The sequence below is a fragment of the Strigops habroptila genome, chromosome 15 (genome assembly GCF_004027225.2).
Source record: "Strigops habroptila isolate Jane chromosome 15, bStrHab1.2.pri, whole genome shotgun sequence".
Taxonomy (NCBI): Eukaryota; Metazoa; Chordata; class Aves; order Psittaciformes; family Psittacidae; genus Strigops; species Strigops habroptila.
In genome coordinates this window covers 6,810,094-6,828,302 of record NC_044291.2, presented here as the reverse complement: position 1 = coordinate 6,828,302, position 18,209 = coordinate 6,810,094, and the positions used below count along the sequence as shown (strand labels likewise).

The window sequence follows — 18,209 nt, the reverse complement described above, 5'->3', positions numbered from 1 at the left end:
CTTCAAACTCTCACTCCCATGAGAGGTCTCTCCAGTTTATTGCCTGGTTTTTTGTGCACAGCCTTTTCCTACACCACAGAGCTGGCGCTCAGGGTAAGGAAGTGCCACTGTCCTGCTTTGGGGGCAGATGGCTCCATCCCATCCCATCCCATCCCATCCCATGCAGCTCGAGCTCCTCCATCCCCATCACAGGCTCAAGGCAGCAGCAATTACTGACCTTCCCAGAGAACCAGAGGAGAACTGGGGGGTTGCATGAGCCACGTCTCCTTCCTGGAGGATTCAGGGAAGTCCCTGAATCAGAAAATCAATGTGCTGTGTCTTAGCTGAGGCTGTGTCCCAGTGGCCCTCTAAATTGCATTTTGTGGCCAGAGAAAGAAAGATGTCCCTGGTTATAAAAGCGCAGCCTCCATCAAAAGCCCATCCATCAACAGGAACATCCTGTAATTCAGCAGGCTCCTTGACAAGGTGGCAGTGACCTGAGGGAAGCTGAGATTATTAAATCCCATGTACAAGACTCTGAAAAGGCAACAGCCACCTTCTAACAAACCAGGGCAGCACAGAGTGGTTTATTCCCTGCACATAGAAGCCCACACAGGAGATTCACTGAGCTAATCTAGCAGCCCTGTACGGGTATGGAAAAGTCTCATCCACATTAACTGCACAAAAAACCCTGAATTAGGTTAATGCTGACTGTTAGAAAAGAAAACAAACCACACAGCAGATTCTCTTATTCACATTGGAGCAGTTTGGCTCCCTTGCAATCCCAACACGCTGCACGGCTCCTTCTCCTTCCACAGCGATGACTCTGCAGCTCAGCATCCCTGAGCATCGCCAGCGTGTCCTTGGAGCCGACCCTCATGCTAAGGGCAGGAAGCAAACCCACTTTTGGGATGATTCACTGGCACAGTGGTGCTGGCAGCACCCTGGTGACTAAGGACACTCACAAACAGCTCCCACACACTGTTTGCTCTTCACCCAGCAGCTTGTCAGCCACGAGCCAGTGGTTTTTGTGGGAGACATGTCAGGGTTTGAGGGGAAATGATCTGCTGGGCTCGGCTGTTCCACTTGCAAACCTCCATCAGCTGCTCCAGTGGGATGCCTGGTACAGACCAGCTCAGGGAAGGTTAATCTGCCCCATCAGCAGCAAGAGTGCCTTGAACCATGCTCTGCAGGCTTTAATAGTGGCATAAATCTGGAGTCTGTACAGTGTTGGTCGTTTCAGGACCAATGTCTTTCCCATCAGCAGGAATTACTCGCATTTCTCTGCACCAACCCTGTGATATGGCTGTGCTTCCAATGAGTCAGCAAGTTGCTCAGCCGTACAGAGCACGCATGGGCTTGCAATCGGGTATCACTGTGGAAAGCCTTAATAATTAATAGCACTTCCCATCCCAATAATGCCCTCAGGATGGATCAGACCTCCCAATACCCTAAGTGGGAAGCAGCAACCAAACCCACTGCACTGACACGACAAGGGCCGTGTCGAAGGAAGCGCTGTCGCCTCGGGAGCTGCCTGATTCCCAACCCAGTGATATTAAATATTCCTCCTGGCCTGAGGAATGCCGAGTGGAGCCGGTTGCAAAGCCGGCAGAGGGAGCCCAAAGAACAGCGTTGATGCCAAAGAAAGCTTGAAAATGTGACAAAGACCACATAGAGTTGATGTAAAGCTGGGGAGGTCACCCAGAGTGCAGTGTCTAGAGCAGGCTGAGCACTGTGTTACTTATTAGATGTCAGATCTAATTGTTAATCGACTGTTCTCTGCTCTGGTTTTGTTGGGTTCTCCCACCCCCGGCAGCAAACAAAGCAGATGGAGGAAATTTGGGGGGAAAAAAGGGTTTTTTGTCAAATCAACAATAGGGCATTAACCAAAAAGAGGGCTTTTCTTTGCAGTGCTGTGGGCAGCGCTGGGCAGCCCCAGCAGAAGGGCTGCTGCACAGCCCCATCCCCGGGCAAGATCTGTGCTGGGTTTTGGGGGTTTTAATTAAATCAAGAGCAGGGGGAACATTGAGGAAGAAAATGGGAGAGCAGATTATCTTACTCCTTCACAAAACCCACACAGCCAGCTCCAAATCAGTAACACAGCTCATGTGTGCACAGCTTTAGGTACAGTTTTGTATCCTTCAATATTGGTAGGACAGAAGCACATACAGTTCAGTAGAGGAATGAATGCAGTAATTCATCAGTGTAGACCTGGTGCTCAGTGCTAACTGATGCTCAGCAGGATCAGGGCATTGGCTGCCCATTCCTCTGCTTTTCAAGGCCAGGTTGGACGGGGCTTGGAGCAACCTTCTCTAGTGGAAGGTGTCCCTGCCCATGGCAAGTGGTTGGAACTGGATGAGCTTTAAGGTCCCTTCCACCCAAACCATTCTAGGATTCTATGAAACACACAGGCCACAAGGTAACAGATACCTGTGCAGAAATTACCCCAAATCACCTTATTTAATGAGCTCTGCCTCTCTGCCACCTACAAAACCCCCTACAAAGGCTTTTAAACTATTACTCCTTTCTAAGCTCCTGCATAAGTATTACAGAACTGCATTTCAGCCTAGAAGTTCTGATGAGAATTTGGATTTTGGAGTGTGAGTTTTGTTGCTAAAGTGGGGACTGTGCAGGAGTCACATAACATTGCTCCTCCGGGATCTCTCCTTTCAGTGGAGATGGGAAAGCAATTAGGTTCCCCCTGCCCTCCCATGAGCTCTTTGAGCACAGGTACCTCGACATTTGCACTCCATCAACATCTGCATGAGTGAGAGACAGCCAAAGAAGTGATCAAGGAAAAGGAACAAGGCAAACTTATAAGAAGAAGGCAATATTAATTAGGTGCTGCCAATTTTTTCCAGCGCTAATAGTGTTATCTGTGGCAATAACAGTCACCTTACGTCAGTGCTAGTGCAGTAGATGTTTCCAGGTAAACAGCAGTTAAACAACAACTCCTTAAAAGCCTGTGTTGTGTATTTGGGTAAGTGCAGAGAACAATAGAGCGCTGATTTCCAATAGAGACTGCAGAATAAAGGCTCTGCACTGCAGCCTGGGCTGGATAACGCAGCTTTTATTGACTTCTGTAAGAAGAGTAGCTCCAAACCTGCATTTTAATTTCAGTTTATATGTAAAGATTCTGGGTACTCAAGGCCAAAATTCAATGCTTCTAAAGATGCAGATGAAGAGGATGAGAGCAGAACAGAAAGAGCAAAAACCAGAGACAGAGGAGACAGGTAAAGCCTGCACCCACCATGTATGACCAAGGGGAAGGTTACCTGTGGAGCTGTTGCAGGTCTTGGAGTGGTTGTTGCACTGGCACGGCTCACACGTCGTTTCATTAAACCTGTAGTATCCATCACTGCACTGGTCACACTTCAGGCCCGTGACACCAGCTTTACACTGGCATTTCCCAGAGCTGCACAGGGCAAAACAGACAGTGAAATCTGGATGTGCTGGAAGGCAGCCAAAGTGCAAACCTCTGGTCAGTGATTTGGGCCTCCCTTTGCAAAGGAAGGGAACTGCTGGAAGCACAACACAAAACCCATGGGCAACAACTTCCAAAAGCGATGGGGAGTTCAGGAGAGATTGAATCTCTGCAAAAGCAGTTGCCTTGACAGCAATTTCCAGCTGGGCACCAGAAACCATCACTCATTGTGGAAAGCCTTGGCCCAAAGCCATCCCCATGCATCACCCACAGCAGATGCTCCAACAGCCTCTCTCCACTCCCAGCTTCCTCAAGCACCTGCCCCAGGTCCTGCAGGACACCGGGACACCCATGAGCACTACACCTGGACCATAAAAGAGCACCCACGTGGATGATCACCTCTCCCCACCTGGATACCAAGCTGCACTTCCCAGGTTTTTTGGGAGAGCGGACAATTCCCTGCTCATCACAAGCATTCCCAGCTCCCTAAAGAGCCAGCGCAGCAGCTCAGGTGTCTTGTTTGGATTTCAGCAGGCAGCCACTTGCTCTCCTCCATGATCCTATTCATCCCTCCCATGCAGCATCCCCACAGCCAGCCAGGCAAAGCCCCTCTCTCCAGTCACCTTCTCCTACCCAGCAGGAGCCAGGGAAGGATGAGAGAGGGTTTTCCCTTCCCCAGCAGTTTCCACTATGCTAACCCCAGCCAGAAGCCTGTTTACTTGGGCACAGAGTCTGACTGCACGGAGGGTGGAGCTCTGCACAGTTAAAACAGAGGGTATTGGTGTTAGCTGGCACGGGCAAATACCAGCAGGCTATAAAAAGCAAAGGTTACCCTCCTTCCTCTGGCTGTCCATGCCAGTCTCTTGATGTAGAGGCTTCAAACCCATCGCTTTCATAAGTGACTATATACTAGCAGCATTTAAGCTCAACTCTCAGAGAAATAAGGGCATGTAAGGACAGGACAAGGGGGAATGGCTTTAACCTGCCAGAGGGGAGATTGAGATGAGCTCTTAGGCAGAAATTGTTCCCTGTGAGGGTGCTGAGGTGCTGGCACAGGGTGCCCAGAGAAGCTGTGGCTGCCCCATCCCTGGCAGTGTTCAAGGCCAGGTTGGACACAGGGGCTTGGAGCAACCTGCTCTAGTGGAAGGTGTCCCTGCCCATGACAGGGGGTTGGAACTAGTCCCTTTAAGGTCCCTTCAACTCAAACCATCCTGTCATTCTATGAAATCAGAGGAATGGATAAAATGCCCTTTTCCCATCAACCCCACACATGGCAACAACCAGCTATGGCTTATCCCACTGGCACATGAAGGAACCACTAACTCCCAAGCTGAGGACAAGGGAGTGCAGAAGTGCCTCTCCGTATCTCCAATAGCCCTTAACCTGTGTGCTGCACAGGGAAGCCAGGACAACCACCCAAAGAACCATGATTTGGTCTCCTTCAGGAGATGGCCTCAGTTGCAGCTGTAGTGGATGAGGCAGGTACCATCCACAGAGCACGCCACTGGATGCACCCTCGTCTCAGCTCTCCCTCCATATAACCTCCTCCTTATTCCTCCACTTGTTTAATTCAGTATTCCAGGGTTCAATGTGCCTGCACAGAGATAACCTATTGTTCTCCCTCTCTCCTCCTGAGGAAGAGTGAGCAATGCACAATTTGCTTCTAAAAGCCCTTACAAAAAAACCTGCTGATTAAAACTAACAGAGGCTGAGGCTCCAAATGGCTCGATGCACTGTGGATGTGTTGGTTTTCATTAAGATGCAGTAGATTGCAATGTTTTGGGGAAGACATTGCTTCCGTTGGAAATTAACAGCATTTAGTATTTCTCTTGTTCATTTGCTTGCCAAAGGAAGAGGAAACACTCAAAGGCACACCAAAACACGGAACTCAGCCCAAGCGGGTACACAATTAAATAGTTCCTGCATGTGAAACTTCAGGCATAATTTAATGGACTGATTACAAGAAGGAGAAAAGGAAAGATGACGTTTCCTTGCTCTCCAGACCATTATCTGGAGTTGCAGCAGGCAGATGCACAATTCAAAGGGATGCTGTTAAGCAGCTCAGTACATTTGACTTTGAAAGAGCTTTTCACGAGTCCCAACGTTCATCCAAATGTTGTCACAGTGAAATATGAGCAAAAAAGAAGTTTGGGTTTATTTGCTTCTGATTGCTACCAGTTGGATATTCCTGTATGTGGGCAAGGGGCAGGCAGAGCCAAGCAGGGAAAAGCAACTAATTGGGAGGAACTGATGCTTAACCTGAAAACACATCTGTGTTTACTCATAGGATGTGCCTTATGAGTAGGACATAGCAGGAACGAGCACTAGAGCTGGTCAATGTTCACCCTCCCAAGCTGGAGTCCAGAGTGCTCCGTTTTACCCTCTCCTGTCCCTCCATTAAGCCTTTACATTGCAATCCTCCTCTTCCTCCCAGCAGGCACCCCTCCATCCGGACTCCCACTTCATTGCTTTAAAGGAGGTTTATTTCCCCAAAGACATTGCTAGAGCTCAGCACAGCATTTTGGGGCAGTATCCCTTGATTTGACTTGTTAGCTTAAAAATAACAGGAAAGCAAGCTATATATATATATATATATATAAAAGGCAGTTTTGGAAAGTTTGGGTTTAATGCCTCTCAAGCAGACCTTTTCTCAACATGTTACACATGGCCCAGAGCCAAGTTCTGCATGTGCAAGAATTAAATCACTCAGCAAATATAAAGCTTTGCCTGTGGTCATTGCTTCCATAGAATAAAGCCCCCTTACAACACTCCTTTTTATAGCTGCAGCCCAGTAAAGGCTGTCAGACACTTTTTAAAGCAAAGGTCAATGATATAAATGCATTGAAACCACACAGAAAAAAAAAAGAAGTCCTGTTAACAGACTGATTGTGCACATAAGAATCCAGAAACTTGAAAGAAAAGACCCACAGTTTAATACTTGCATGGTGAGAACTGAACTGGATTATGAGCATCAGCCAGGAATTTCTGTTTTGGGGGGAAGTGGGGGGAAAAGAGGGGGAAGGGAAGGAGGGGAAACATTTTGATGCAATAACATCAATTGCTCCACTCCATTTCAGATGATTATTGACTTCATTCAAGCAAACCAATGTTCAGCTCTCACAAAAGAATCGATGTTGGGGCAAAACCAGACTTTCAGCAACAAAAGCCTTGGTTTCTCCTAGGTTTTTATGAATATAAAAACTTACTTACTTTACTTACTTTCAAGACCATGTAGTAGTGCATATCACCATCACATCATCCATCAACTTTATATACGTTTTCTAATGATTAAAACCATCACCAGCACATGAAACCCTGGCAGAGGGAGCCGACAGTGATTAGCCAGCCAGCGGGGATAGGGGCAGAGCATGTGCAAGGCTTGAATGGAGCACTGAATGATCCAATACCCCAGGGGCAATAGCTACACTTGAGGCCAGGTCTGGGATCCCCCAAGGCAGGGACTTATGCATCTGATCAGAACGATGGGCTTTGTGATGCCTTAGGAGCTGCTGCCCTGATGCCTGAGGCTGGATGTGCTCACTGTGTGATGCTGACAGCCAGGGCAGCAGGCACTGGGCAGGGGCTCTAAATAAAAGCAAGTATTGGGCAAGGGGAACAGCCTAAGCCCCCAAAATATCTCTACAAAAGCCAGTCTGCTTTTACTTCCAGCCCCTTTCCACTCCACCCAAGGGGAAACAGTCACTGGATGCAGGAAACCCCATCACTTACCAAGTGATCTGGGCCATTAGTGGCAACAAACCATTGCTGGTGGTGGGATTTTACATGGGACTGCAGCTTCACAGCTACAGAAGGGGATACAGGAGAGACCCTATGCATTACTTTGGCTGCTGTTCTAGAGGAGGACTAGTTTTGACCCCACTTGGAAGTGTCCCTGCAGCAGAGCACAGAGAACAGGTATCACCTCCAAAGTCCTGTCTCATGCCTGGCCTGAAGCCGCAGAGCATCCCACAGGGAATTTTCATCCCCCAGGTCTGATGGCCAGGGAAGGACACGCTGATGGGATGGGCAGTGCCCTCACCTTGTACCCCCCCAGCACAGGAGAGCCTCATCAAAAGGGGAGAACCAAAAAAGCACTAAAATATCTGTGATCTGAGACAGCTCCCAGTGTGCAGTTGCATCTGCACTGGGTCTCCACTGCTCCGCAGGAACATCCTGAAGTTGGAGAGGGACATGACAGACACAAGATGGATGGGGAGATGGAGGACCATAGCCTTAAGGGCTGTTGGGAGACATGCTGTGCAGTTTAATGGTGTAACAGAAAACTCTCAGCAACCTCTAATCATTTATTTTCTTCCTTTTTTTTCCCCAAGAAGGAGGGAAGGGAGGAATTCATTTGGAATGTTTCCCACATGCCAGAAGAACCCAGATGCCCAGGAAGTGCCTGATCACGTCCAAGCCAGCCAAAACAGTTCAGCACCAACCTTCTGTGCCTTTATATTTAAAACATATGAGCCCGGTAAGCTTTTGGGGCAGCCAGAGAAGGAGGGAGCTCCCATGGGTCCCAAACCAGGGCATATCATGTGGATGAGCTACTCAAAACCCACTCAAAACTATGCTGCCCCATAGAATCAAGGCCTGGATTGGGTTGGAAGGGACCTTACACTCATCCAGTTCCAACCCCCTGCCATGGGCAGGGACACCTTCCACTAGAGCAGGTTGCTCCAAGCCCCTGTGTCCAACCTGGCCTTGAACACTGCCAGGGATGGGGCAGCCACAGCTTCTCTGGGCACCCTGTGCCAGCACCTCAGCACCCTCACAGGGAAGAACTTCTGCCTTACATCTAACCTGAACTTCCCCTGTTTCAGTTTAAATCCATCATCCCTTGTCCTATCGCTATAGTCCATGATGAAGAGTCCCATCCACTCCCAGCCACTGCCTTGTAAACCTCTGATGACACATAAGCCCATCATCCATCCCAGCAGCGCCCAGAGGTGCTCCTGTAACATATACAATTATCAGCAATGACAGGGCTCAGTATGAATGAGGGAGAACACGCTGCTGAACCGTGAGCATCTGTAAAACAACCCTCATGAAAAGGTTCTGTCACACTTTGATGGAGTAAGACAAAAGGATGCTGTGTGAGATGAGGTGGGTTCAGAAGAGATGTCACTAAGAACACTGCGTTTCTCCAGCGAGCCCGGCTCCCTTTGTGCTGATTTGCTGTGATGTCTGACAGCAGCCAGGGGATAAATCTCTCTGGGCAACGCAGAGAAGTTAACATCTGAAAGCTAAACGCTCCAAGCCAGTTCCATGGAGAACCAACAGCTAATGCTCACCCTGCACAGAGAAACCCTCATGACCCATGTGTTGATTTTCCTTTAGGTCCGTTGACTATCAGCACATGGGCAAGCGGAGAGCAGGAAAAAGCCCCACGTTTGGGTTTCACCTCCCTGCTCCATCAGCTCAATCCACAGCTAAAACACTTGAGAGGAAGGGTTAGTGCACCCATGGGTGAGCCCCGCTCAGAGCCGCCTTTGTGGAGGGCAGAAGAAGCAGAGCTTTATTGTGAGGAACATTGGGCCATTGTGCTCCACATTCCTCGCTCCGTGCCGGGGGACGGCATCTGTTTATATGGCAGCTCTTGACGGAGCGGGGACACTTCACAGCTCTGAAAGGCCACTCTGTGAATGTCAAAGGGGCACCTTGTCTGGCCACCGCTGCCTCCACCGCCCCGTCTCCCCCGCTAAGGATGCCCCGTGCAGATGGGAAAGCCGGGAATCTCCATCCCAGGGCTCTGCTGTCAGCCAGGACCCCAGTGGCTGGGGAGGAAGGAAGCGATGGGAAGACCATAATAGCTCCAGAGAGGGAGGTTGGATGGGGTCCTCTATGATTTGGCATGAGGAGGAGCAGCAAAAGCCTAACTAACCACAAAATCTCAACCCCAAACGGTGGGTCCTGGCTTCTCAGAGCATCCCTGGAGATAACAGCATTATGGGGATAGGCAACATCAACGCAGAGGATGCATCAACGGGGAAGGCAGAGAGATGGGGCTGGTCCCGACTGGACACACCAGTTTTGCCCAGTGCAATCCCTCCATCACATCTCAACTGATGCCTCCTCTGAGGCAGCAGAAAAAGCCATGGGCAACACACACTGCCCGAGGTCAGGCTGGGCACCACCTTCCCCAAACCAGAATTTAGCCGCAAGAGCTTAAATACTGGAGCCAATATGTTTTTTGAGGGCAGTCAGTGTTTAGCAGAGAAGCAAGTGTGCACCAGGCAACACAGGAACAGCAAAGCCTGCTGGAAGATCACCAAACAACAGGATTTCAGAGAAGCCACAATTACTGTAGGGGAGATGATAACAATCTGCCTTTCCCTGCTGCTGTGTCCAGTCACTCATTTCCCATCCCTGCCTGCAACCGAGTGAACATGGGTGCAGATACAATATTTACTTGCTTGTGGGGGAAAAGAGCAAATGGGATGTAAAGGATGTAAGAGTCTCTAATAGGAGAGAGGTTTAGATAGTTAAAGCACAAAAACATGCTCTAACAGGGCAGTGTTCAAGGCCAAGTTGGACGGGGCTTGGAGCAACCTGCTCTAGTGTGAGGTGTCCCGGCCCATAGCAGAAGGTTGGAACTGGATGATCTTAAGGTCCTTTCCAACCCAAAGCAGTCTGTGATTCTATGATTCTGCTCTTCTGCTCTTATGATGTCCACATGAAGCAGCTTCCGCTACAAAAAAAGCCCTGTTCTCTGCAGTGTGATGCTGACAAGGCATTAGTGGGAGATAATGAGCCTCCGTTTGTGCTCAGCCAATCTATAGAAGTCATTTAAAATAGGAGAAAAGGGGGAGGCTTGTCTTTGGGTTTAAAAATAAAGTTCTCGAGGAGTTGGGCTCCCAAGGTCTTCTCTCCGAAGGGGAGCAGTGCCCAGCGTGGTTGACTGGACTGCTAAATGGAATGGAAATACAGTTCCCATGCAAAGCAGAGCCATCGCAGAAGTGTGATGACGGTCTAAAGACAGGAGATGAAGACTTTTCTCAATGCAAAACGACAACTCCACCACCTTCCCCCAGATAACCTCCTGTGGCTGGGATGTGCAGAAGCCGTGGGAACATGAGGTCTCTCATCTAAAACCATTGCCACGAGCACCCTCCCTGCACAGACTGGTGAAGCTCCACAAAACCCTTGTATTTCAATGGAGCTGCATTTTCTGACTAGCAAAAACCCCTGAATTCTGCCCCACATGGCTTCACACCACATGACGCTCAATCTGTGTCCCACCTGGGTACTTCCCAACACCATCAGGACTGACATTCCTTATTGCTTTTCCCCTCCACGGGCTCTTCGCATCCTTTCACGTCCCACCAGCTCCTCCTGCCCAGCTCCCCAGGCTCCTTCAGAAACCTCAGCCCTTACTCAAAGCCCTTCACAAAGAACATTGTCCGGTGCTGCTGACCTTACCCTCAGCAGCAGCACCCCATATGAGTGAGGGTCACAAGATCAGCCTCTCCTAAGAGAAGCCCACTACAAAGAAGGCACAGAGGGACGGGGACTGCCCAGCGAACAGCGCTCCCCTTTCAGTCCTGCAGCATCCCCGCTCCAGGGGACAGCAGTGTATGAATGCTCTTGGGGACCCTCTGCCTTAATTCTAATGTGAACACAAAGCATGAGATGCCCTTGAGGGGGGTAAAACATCCCTGAATTAACACTTTGACATTTCTATGCGTGCTTTATCTTTTCTTTTAGAACGGAATTGAGTGACAGGAGCGCTCTCTAACATGACTTATGCCGAGCCTGCAGCATGAACCGTGCATGAACCAGGATCCACGCTGCAGAGCTGCGTCCCCAGCCAGCAGTAAGGAAATACTGCTCAGTTAGGGAGGGAATGGAGTGCTGCACGCTTGGGCAGTGTGTTTCAGCACCAGACATGAACCAAAGTTAATGTCACCTCCAAGAAGCATGTTGGAGCCTCTGCTTCCCATCGACCTCCTGCTTGTGGGGAAACTGAGACACAAGCAGAGGAAGCAACTTAAAGACCACAATTTAACATGCATCTGTTTTCAGTAGGGACTATGATAGCGTATTATCTATGTTTACAGCTTAAGGGAGCTGGAAAAGCCTAACCTGGTTTAGATGGTTAACCCAGGTTTAGCTAAACCATGTGGCAATTGAAAACACCACGTAGCAGCCACAGCTCTCCTCGGGCTGATGAGCACGGGTAACAGTGCAATAGACGTTGAAGGCTGAAGCATCACCTTGCCTTCCCTGAACTGGGACAAGTTCATTTAAAACACAAAACCTCCCAGGGAAAAAGGGAATCAAGGGCTGAACCATGCCAGTCTCTTGATGTAGAAGGCTTCAAACCCATCGCTTTCATAAGTGACTATATACTAGCAGCATTTAAGCTCAACTCTCAGAGAAATAAGGGCCTGTAGGGACAGGACAAGGGGAATGGCTTTAACCTGCCAGAGGGGAGATTGAGATGAGCTCTGAGGCAGAAGTTGTTCCCTGTGAGGGTGCTGAGGCACTGGCACAGGGTGCCCAGAGAAGCTGTGGCTGCCCCATCCCTGGCAGTGTTCAAGGCCAGGTTGGACACAGGGGCTTGGAGCAACCTGCTCTAGTGGAAGGTGTCCCTGCCTGTGGCAGGGGTTGGAACTGGAGGAGCTTTAAGGTCCCTTCCAACCCAAACCAGGCTGGGATTCTATGTCTGCAGCCCAGAGTGGGGCTGAGCAGTGCTAGGAAGGCACAAATAAATAGATAAATAAAATGCAGAGTCATTTGAAGTCTGCTTACCAGGAGGGTGCCACACGCTGCCCTTTCCTGCCTGCGCTCCTGCTCCTTTAAATGAATCAGCCAGAGGACAGGTTTACACAGGACAATTACTTCCGCATGCAGTTAAAGAGCTGCGCTACAGCTCCTTGTGTCATTCCAGCAGGGAAAGGCTTCCCCCAAACCAAACCCCTTTCCTCTTGCCCTGTGCTCCCCAGGCAGAGCCCTGCCACATCCCAGGGCCGTTCCATGAGTCACTGGGGACACGACGGGCAAAGCCACAACGCAGGACATGCAGGGCAAGGGTGTGCTGGGACTGCAGAAAGAGCCCCACTGCTGCCCTGGCTGATGGGGCTGGAGACCACCATCACCCCAGAGCGCCTCTGCTGCGTATGGGGGCTCCTTGCCCAGCCATAGGGAGTCAGAGATAAGAGTTCAAGGCACAGGACTGTGCTCACGTGAAGATAGACAAGTAAATGCACAGGGGTGCAAGCCTGGGAGATGTGGGGCTGGCCAGCCTGGGCATGGTGAGCTTCTCCAGCAACATCACCTTCACCTTCTCCATCAGGTAGGGATGCTCTTGCTTCCTCAAAGGACAACACAGCTTTCAACTGGAGGGGACCAAAGGATGGTGAGAGATGCAGCTGGTGGGGGCAGCTCCTGGCTGGGGCCACATTGCCATGGGCTGGGACCACCACCAGGGACCATCCCCAGCAGCCCTTCCATGCACCCATGTGAGTCACTCTCATTCTCCACGACTCCATGAGCTCGACCACAGCCCCTGAAACTCCAGCTTCCTTCTCCACCCTTCCTCTATGGACTATGAACACTTCCAGGCCACAGCTATCTCTAGCAAGCATCCACACAGCATCCAACCCAGCACAGTGTGGTTTTATCTCAGGTTTCTAGGCGTTAACTGCAACAGGGACAACACACCCCCCCTTCTCCAAGATAGGCCAGCCCCACTGGATTGCATCCAGCCCCACAGCAAGCTCCAGCTTCAACTACACACAGCTTTTCATCTAACACAAAAACCACCCAAAGCAGAGCACGGAAACCCTCTGCCATCCCAGAGGGGGATCTATGTGGATCTCCCCAGATAATCACATTTAAACCACCACCAAAACAGACCTTTGATTAGTGGCCATGGAGCCCATTCACAGCGACAGCATGTCAGGTCAATGTTCACTCCCAAAATCAACTCTGTGCCTCGGGAAAGGGATTTCTGATATTTGTATTTGATGGGCTACATTTGAGGTCTGGTTAATAAACAGGGTACTGGGGTGTGCCATCTGGCCGGCCACAGAGCATGCCTAGAAATAACACTGATCATCATCATATGGTGGTGCTTTAAAAGGCAGTTTGACAAAAGCCTGAGCAAGCTGATTGAAATGGCTGAGGCATGTTTTGTGTGCCCGGAGAGCTCAGCCTGCAGGCACCCTGCCCGTCAAACCAGGGGGTCAGAGTCCAAAATGACACTGCTGTTTCACTCAGACACTGATCTCAACAGTAGTCGCTTCTGTCTTAAGCCAGCACGCGGGAATTGTGCAACTTAGAGTTGGGCTGGTGCTATAGAGTAGTAAATAAATTAAACATACAGCTTACAGTGCTTTTAATGTCAATGAAACAGAAGCTGGTGGCTGGTGTTGGGCAATGCTTCTGTGCCACATCCCAAGCAGGGATTGCCCGGAGGGATGGAAGGACACGCACCGCTTCTCCAGGGACTCCGCAGCAGGTAGACATCAAACCCAGAGCTCCAGACCCAGGGTTTCCAGCACAGGAGTCAAAAACCCCATCTCTGGATTCACACACACATGTCCCTGCAAGGGAGATGTTCTCCCACCCATCGGGACAGACCCCATGGGAGGGATGCGCCCTGGTACCCACATCCCAGATGCCTCCCTGCATCCATCCCATTCACTGACAGCAGCGGATGTCTCTAGTCCTGTACTTTTGCCATCTGCAGCTGCCTGCTTTAATGCAATAGAAATGATGGGCGCATTTTTCCTGCCGGATTTTGCATCCCACTTCATTTTCCCATATAAATCACTGCATGAAGCTGCCCAGCTCGCAGCCACACTGACGCCCCCAGCCCTACAACACAGACAACTGACCTAATTTTCCTCTTTTTAAACATCCAGAGGTCATCTCCATCTGCAGCAAAGCCCACTGAGCAGGGAAGAAAAGCACAAAGCCATCTCTGTTAACATCAGTCCTCCTCCCCGAGCCTTCCTCCAAATTGTACCCTATGCTGCCTCTTCTAAATGCCTGAGGATCTGCATCTCCCACATCCCTCAAGGCTGTACAATGGTGCTGAAGAGCAGAAGGTAGGGATTTCACTGCCATTTCTGGGTCCATACACGTTGGAGTTATGGCTCACTATGAGCACCAACTCCACCTCATTCTCCTTCACATCTCTGAGCATCACCTGAAGCTCCGAAGGGCGTTTCTTGGCTCATTCCATGTGAGACATCATCCATGTCTGTGCTTCACCCGCTGCCCAGTGACTCAGAACGCTCCCTCCCAGCTAACCCAGTTGCTCCAGCTGCACCTCCCTCTTCTCCCAGCCCTCGAAGATAAGATTTGCCCCATCTGCTTTTCTGCCTGATTTCCCTTTCTAGTAAATCTGACCAAACTCTTTCTAGTCTGTGGCAACCTCTGATGCTTCCAGGCTCATCCTCCCATACCTAAAACAACCACTAAACAAAACAAGTGAAAAACTCTACGCTTTCCACCCCCAAGAATCACTTTTTTTAGTAAGAAAGTCACTTCAGTCAACTGCAGCATTACTTTAAGTTCTGGTTTTTCAGAGCTTATACAAGCAGAAAGATACAGCATCGAAACAAAAAGGAAGGACATCAACAGAAGGTTTGGGTGTTTGGAAAAGCAAAATACATGTATACAACAACGGCAAAGAGCATGTCCCTGCAGCACATGTCGCTTCTGACTCAGCCCCTGCCTGGGCAGGGAAGTGCAGATGTTCAACACACGCTGAGCCTGCACCAAGCCCTAAAAGACAACAAGGCTGATGCCAGCACAAGCCCATTGCATCCGCACGCAGGTATCACCTCCCTGGCAGTGCCCTGGAGCTCTGGGCACACCTTTGCCGGTGGCAGGAAGAGAAGGGAGCCCAGGAAGGCTGGAGCACCCCAAAGGGTCAGGCTGCTGCTCAGCCCGTTCTTTGCAGTAACACAGAGACACCCTCAACTCAGCAACAAATCTGAGTGACAGATCACTGGTTGGAAAAGAAGATAATTGCATGCTGGCTTTTAAAAGGAACAATGTGAGGGTGGGTAAGGTGAAATGAAGAGGAATACATTCATTATACAAGAGCTCAACTGCGGTGACTTTCTTAACACAGCCAAGGAGAGGAGGTGGCAGGGTTAAACAACAGGCAAGGCAGGAGGTGACACTGCTGTCGGGCTGCTGCATGGCAAGGGCAGAGCATAAAGCTTCATTTGCCTCCATGTAATAAATAACCCTATGGAAAATAAACCTCTCCAAAGCTGTGCTCCACCCCACCTCCCCTCAAGCATGAAGGCAGTCCCATCCAATAGGGACTAATGGATGCACAAGGACGAATGGATGCACAAGAGGAGATGTTCTGCTTCCATACAACCCAGAAATGCAAGTTACCTCCCTTGTGGGCTGCCAGGGCTTTTGCCACAGCTAGATATTTTTATAATCCAGCTCTTGAAAGAGAGGAATATGCTTCATGAATTTTTATAAGCCCAGCTTCCTTCCTGCTTTTTCTTGTCTTTTTTTCCCCCCCCTAAATACCAGCACCAGATGCCAAGATCCATCCTCGCCTGATCTGCATCCCGAATCCCAAAATAACCCCATATCCTGATGCCACACACACAGAGCTCAGTGAACCACCACCTTACTCACCCATCACACTGGGCGCTGAGAGAACCGGTGGGGCTGCATCCGCAGGGATGGCACCGCTGGCTCCTCGGATCCAGGAAGAAGCCCTGGGCACAGGTCTCGCAGCGCAGCCCCGCGTAGCCCTCGAGGCAGGGGCACTGCCCCGTGGTGCTGTTGCATTCGGCGCTGGCGCTGCCCACGGCGCTGCAGTTGCACAGGTCTCCTGCAAGGGGAAAGAGAAGCTGAAACCAATGTGATGGGGACATGCCACCGAGCAGGACCAGTGTCCCTGCCCGCCCCTTGCTTACCCCAGGCTGGAAGCATCGTCACTGTAAGGATGGTATTTGCTTTAAGATGCTGAGATGGTAAAAACAACTGTTGGGAGCATCCTGGGGGTGCTCTGCACCTGGGGGTTCAGAGCCCATGGTTCATGTTTCAAATCTCTCTCCAAAATAGAGCTAGATTATGGGTCTAGCTACTTAAATACATACATATGTAGCTGTATATAATGTGTGTATGTGTACATATACATACATACACACTCCTGGCTGGCTGGTTACATGCCTCCAGGAGCTGACAAGAGCTGGCTGCTATAACATTAGGATAAAGTCAGCAATAGGTGGCAGAATCACTGATTATCAGATCCTCCATCTCACCCTTGATTTACCAACAGGCTGGTTGTAGGACACGGACACACACAACACACCTACTCCATGAACCGGCACCAGTATATCCCACTCCTGAAGAATGCATAGAGTCCCATGACTGGGAGCCAGAGGAGTAAAGGAGCTCCAGGCATTTGGGCCTGTGGCACAGGTCCCACTGTAACTGCCCTCAAGGAAGCACCGAGCACATGAAAATGGCTTTAAAAACTCATGTGGTGGAGCTGGGGGCAGGATGGAGCCACTTAAACCACAAGATGCCACCTTTGTCCCCATGGTGAGCAGGGACAGCTTTGGGGACCCCTATATGTGCTTCAGGAACAATCCATATTAACAGGGCTATGGAAAGCACACACCAAGCAGCTGCTTTAAGAGAAGCAAATCTTTTGATCAAGTGAGGAATTCCCAGTCCCTCCACATGTTATTTCTCATCATACTTTAAAGCACCGAACGCACTGAAGGGAACCTCTCCCCGGCAATTTGTTTCTGCCAAGAGCTGTATCTCCATTCCTTCATTGCAAAATATTTAGTGTCTTAATAATTTAAAGGCCTTTTTCTGCCAAGAGTGAATGATAAACAAGGATTATTTGCAGAAGTAGTGCATAAAGCATCGGGGGCTTTATGCAAATGCTGGTGTTTGTTATTCCCTGGGAAAAGCCAGTGTTCAGGACACTCCATAGGGAAGCTAGGTCCCCATCCCCAGACAGCCTGACTTAAAGCTCAAACCATATCAAGAAGACCCAGCTCTATGCAAGCACGAGTCTTTCATATTATTTAACATTTATATTGCACACTTGTGCCCCAATCCAATGGGAATGATCCCAGCCCGTACCTGCAGCAAACCACACTTTAATGACTGGATAAAGATTCATTTATAAATACAGAAGTAATCTGCTGGAATCAGACCACGCTGAAGACCTCAGAGTATCATTGGAAACACAAGCCAGAAGGTCTCCTGCATCACAGCAGCTTTGTAAAGGCTCCTCAGTGCCCATCTTCCCTGGGGACCTGGGAAATAGCTCCTGGTGCTTTGACTTTTCATCTGTATTCTTCCAACACACAGAGAGATACGAGTTGCTGAGCTTTGTGATGCTGTCAATGCATGCACAGTGTCACCACAGAAGTCACTTTGTACCTACACACCTGTGAAATTGCACCTAAATACTCCTCAATCTAAAGCAGCAAGTAGGACAAACACCTCGAGATCTGCAATTATCCACTTGAGCAGCCACTTCATATAATGAACCAAATCCCCATCTCAATTATCCAAGTGGAACCTTATCGATTTGGGGACTTGGGCTTCTCCCAGCCGATGGGAGCCAGGAAAACTTGTTGAGCAGAGAAAAAGCACTTTGGAGTTTGTCAAACATGCATCAAAACAGATTTACCTCTCAAAGCTCATTACGTGCAGTGCCATTAGACCCGCTAGACTTCATTAAGCAAAGACAACAAGTATTACATCAGTTGTAACAGTGATGTTAGGGCAGGTCCAGAATGGGGCAAGAAGCTGCTCCACATGGAGCATGAATGCAATTGGAAAGAGT

The 18,209-nt window shown here is 49.7% G+C and overlaps 1 protein-coding gene across 1 annotated transcript in view; it reads right to left on the bottom strand.

Moving 5' to 3' along the window:
• Positions 1-18,209, bottom strand: part of MEGF9 (multiple EGF like domains 9) — a 48,322-nt gene that overhangs the window by 9,002 nt on the left and 21,111 nt on the right. The window contains exons 2-3 of the mRNA XM_030507212.1: positions 16,028-16,226; positions 3,255-3,394 (exon numbers count right to left, since the gene is read on the bottom strand). Coding sequence (XP_030363072.1) covers positions 3,255-3,394; positions 16,028-16,226 — 339 coding nt within the window. The remainder of the gene's footprint in view (positions 1-3,254; positions 3,395-16,027; positions 16,227-18,209) is intronic.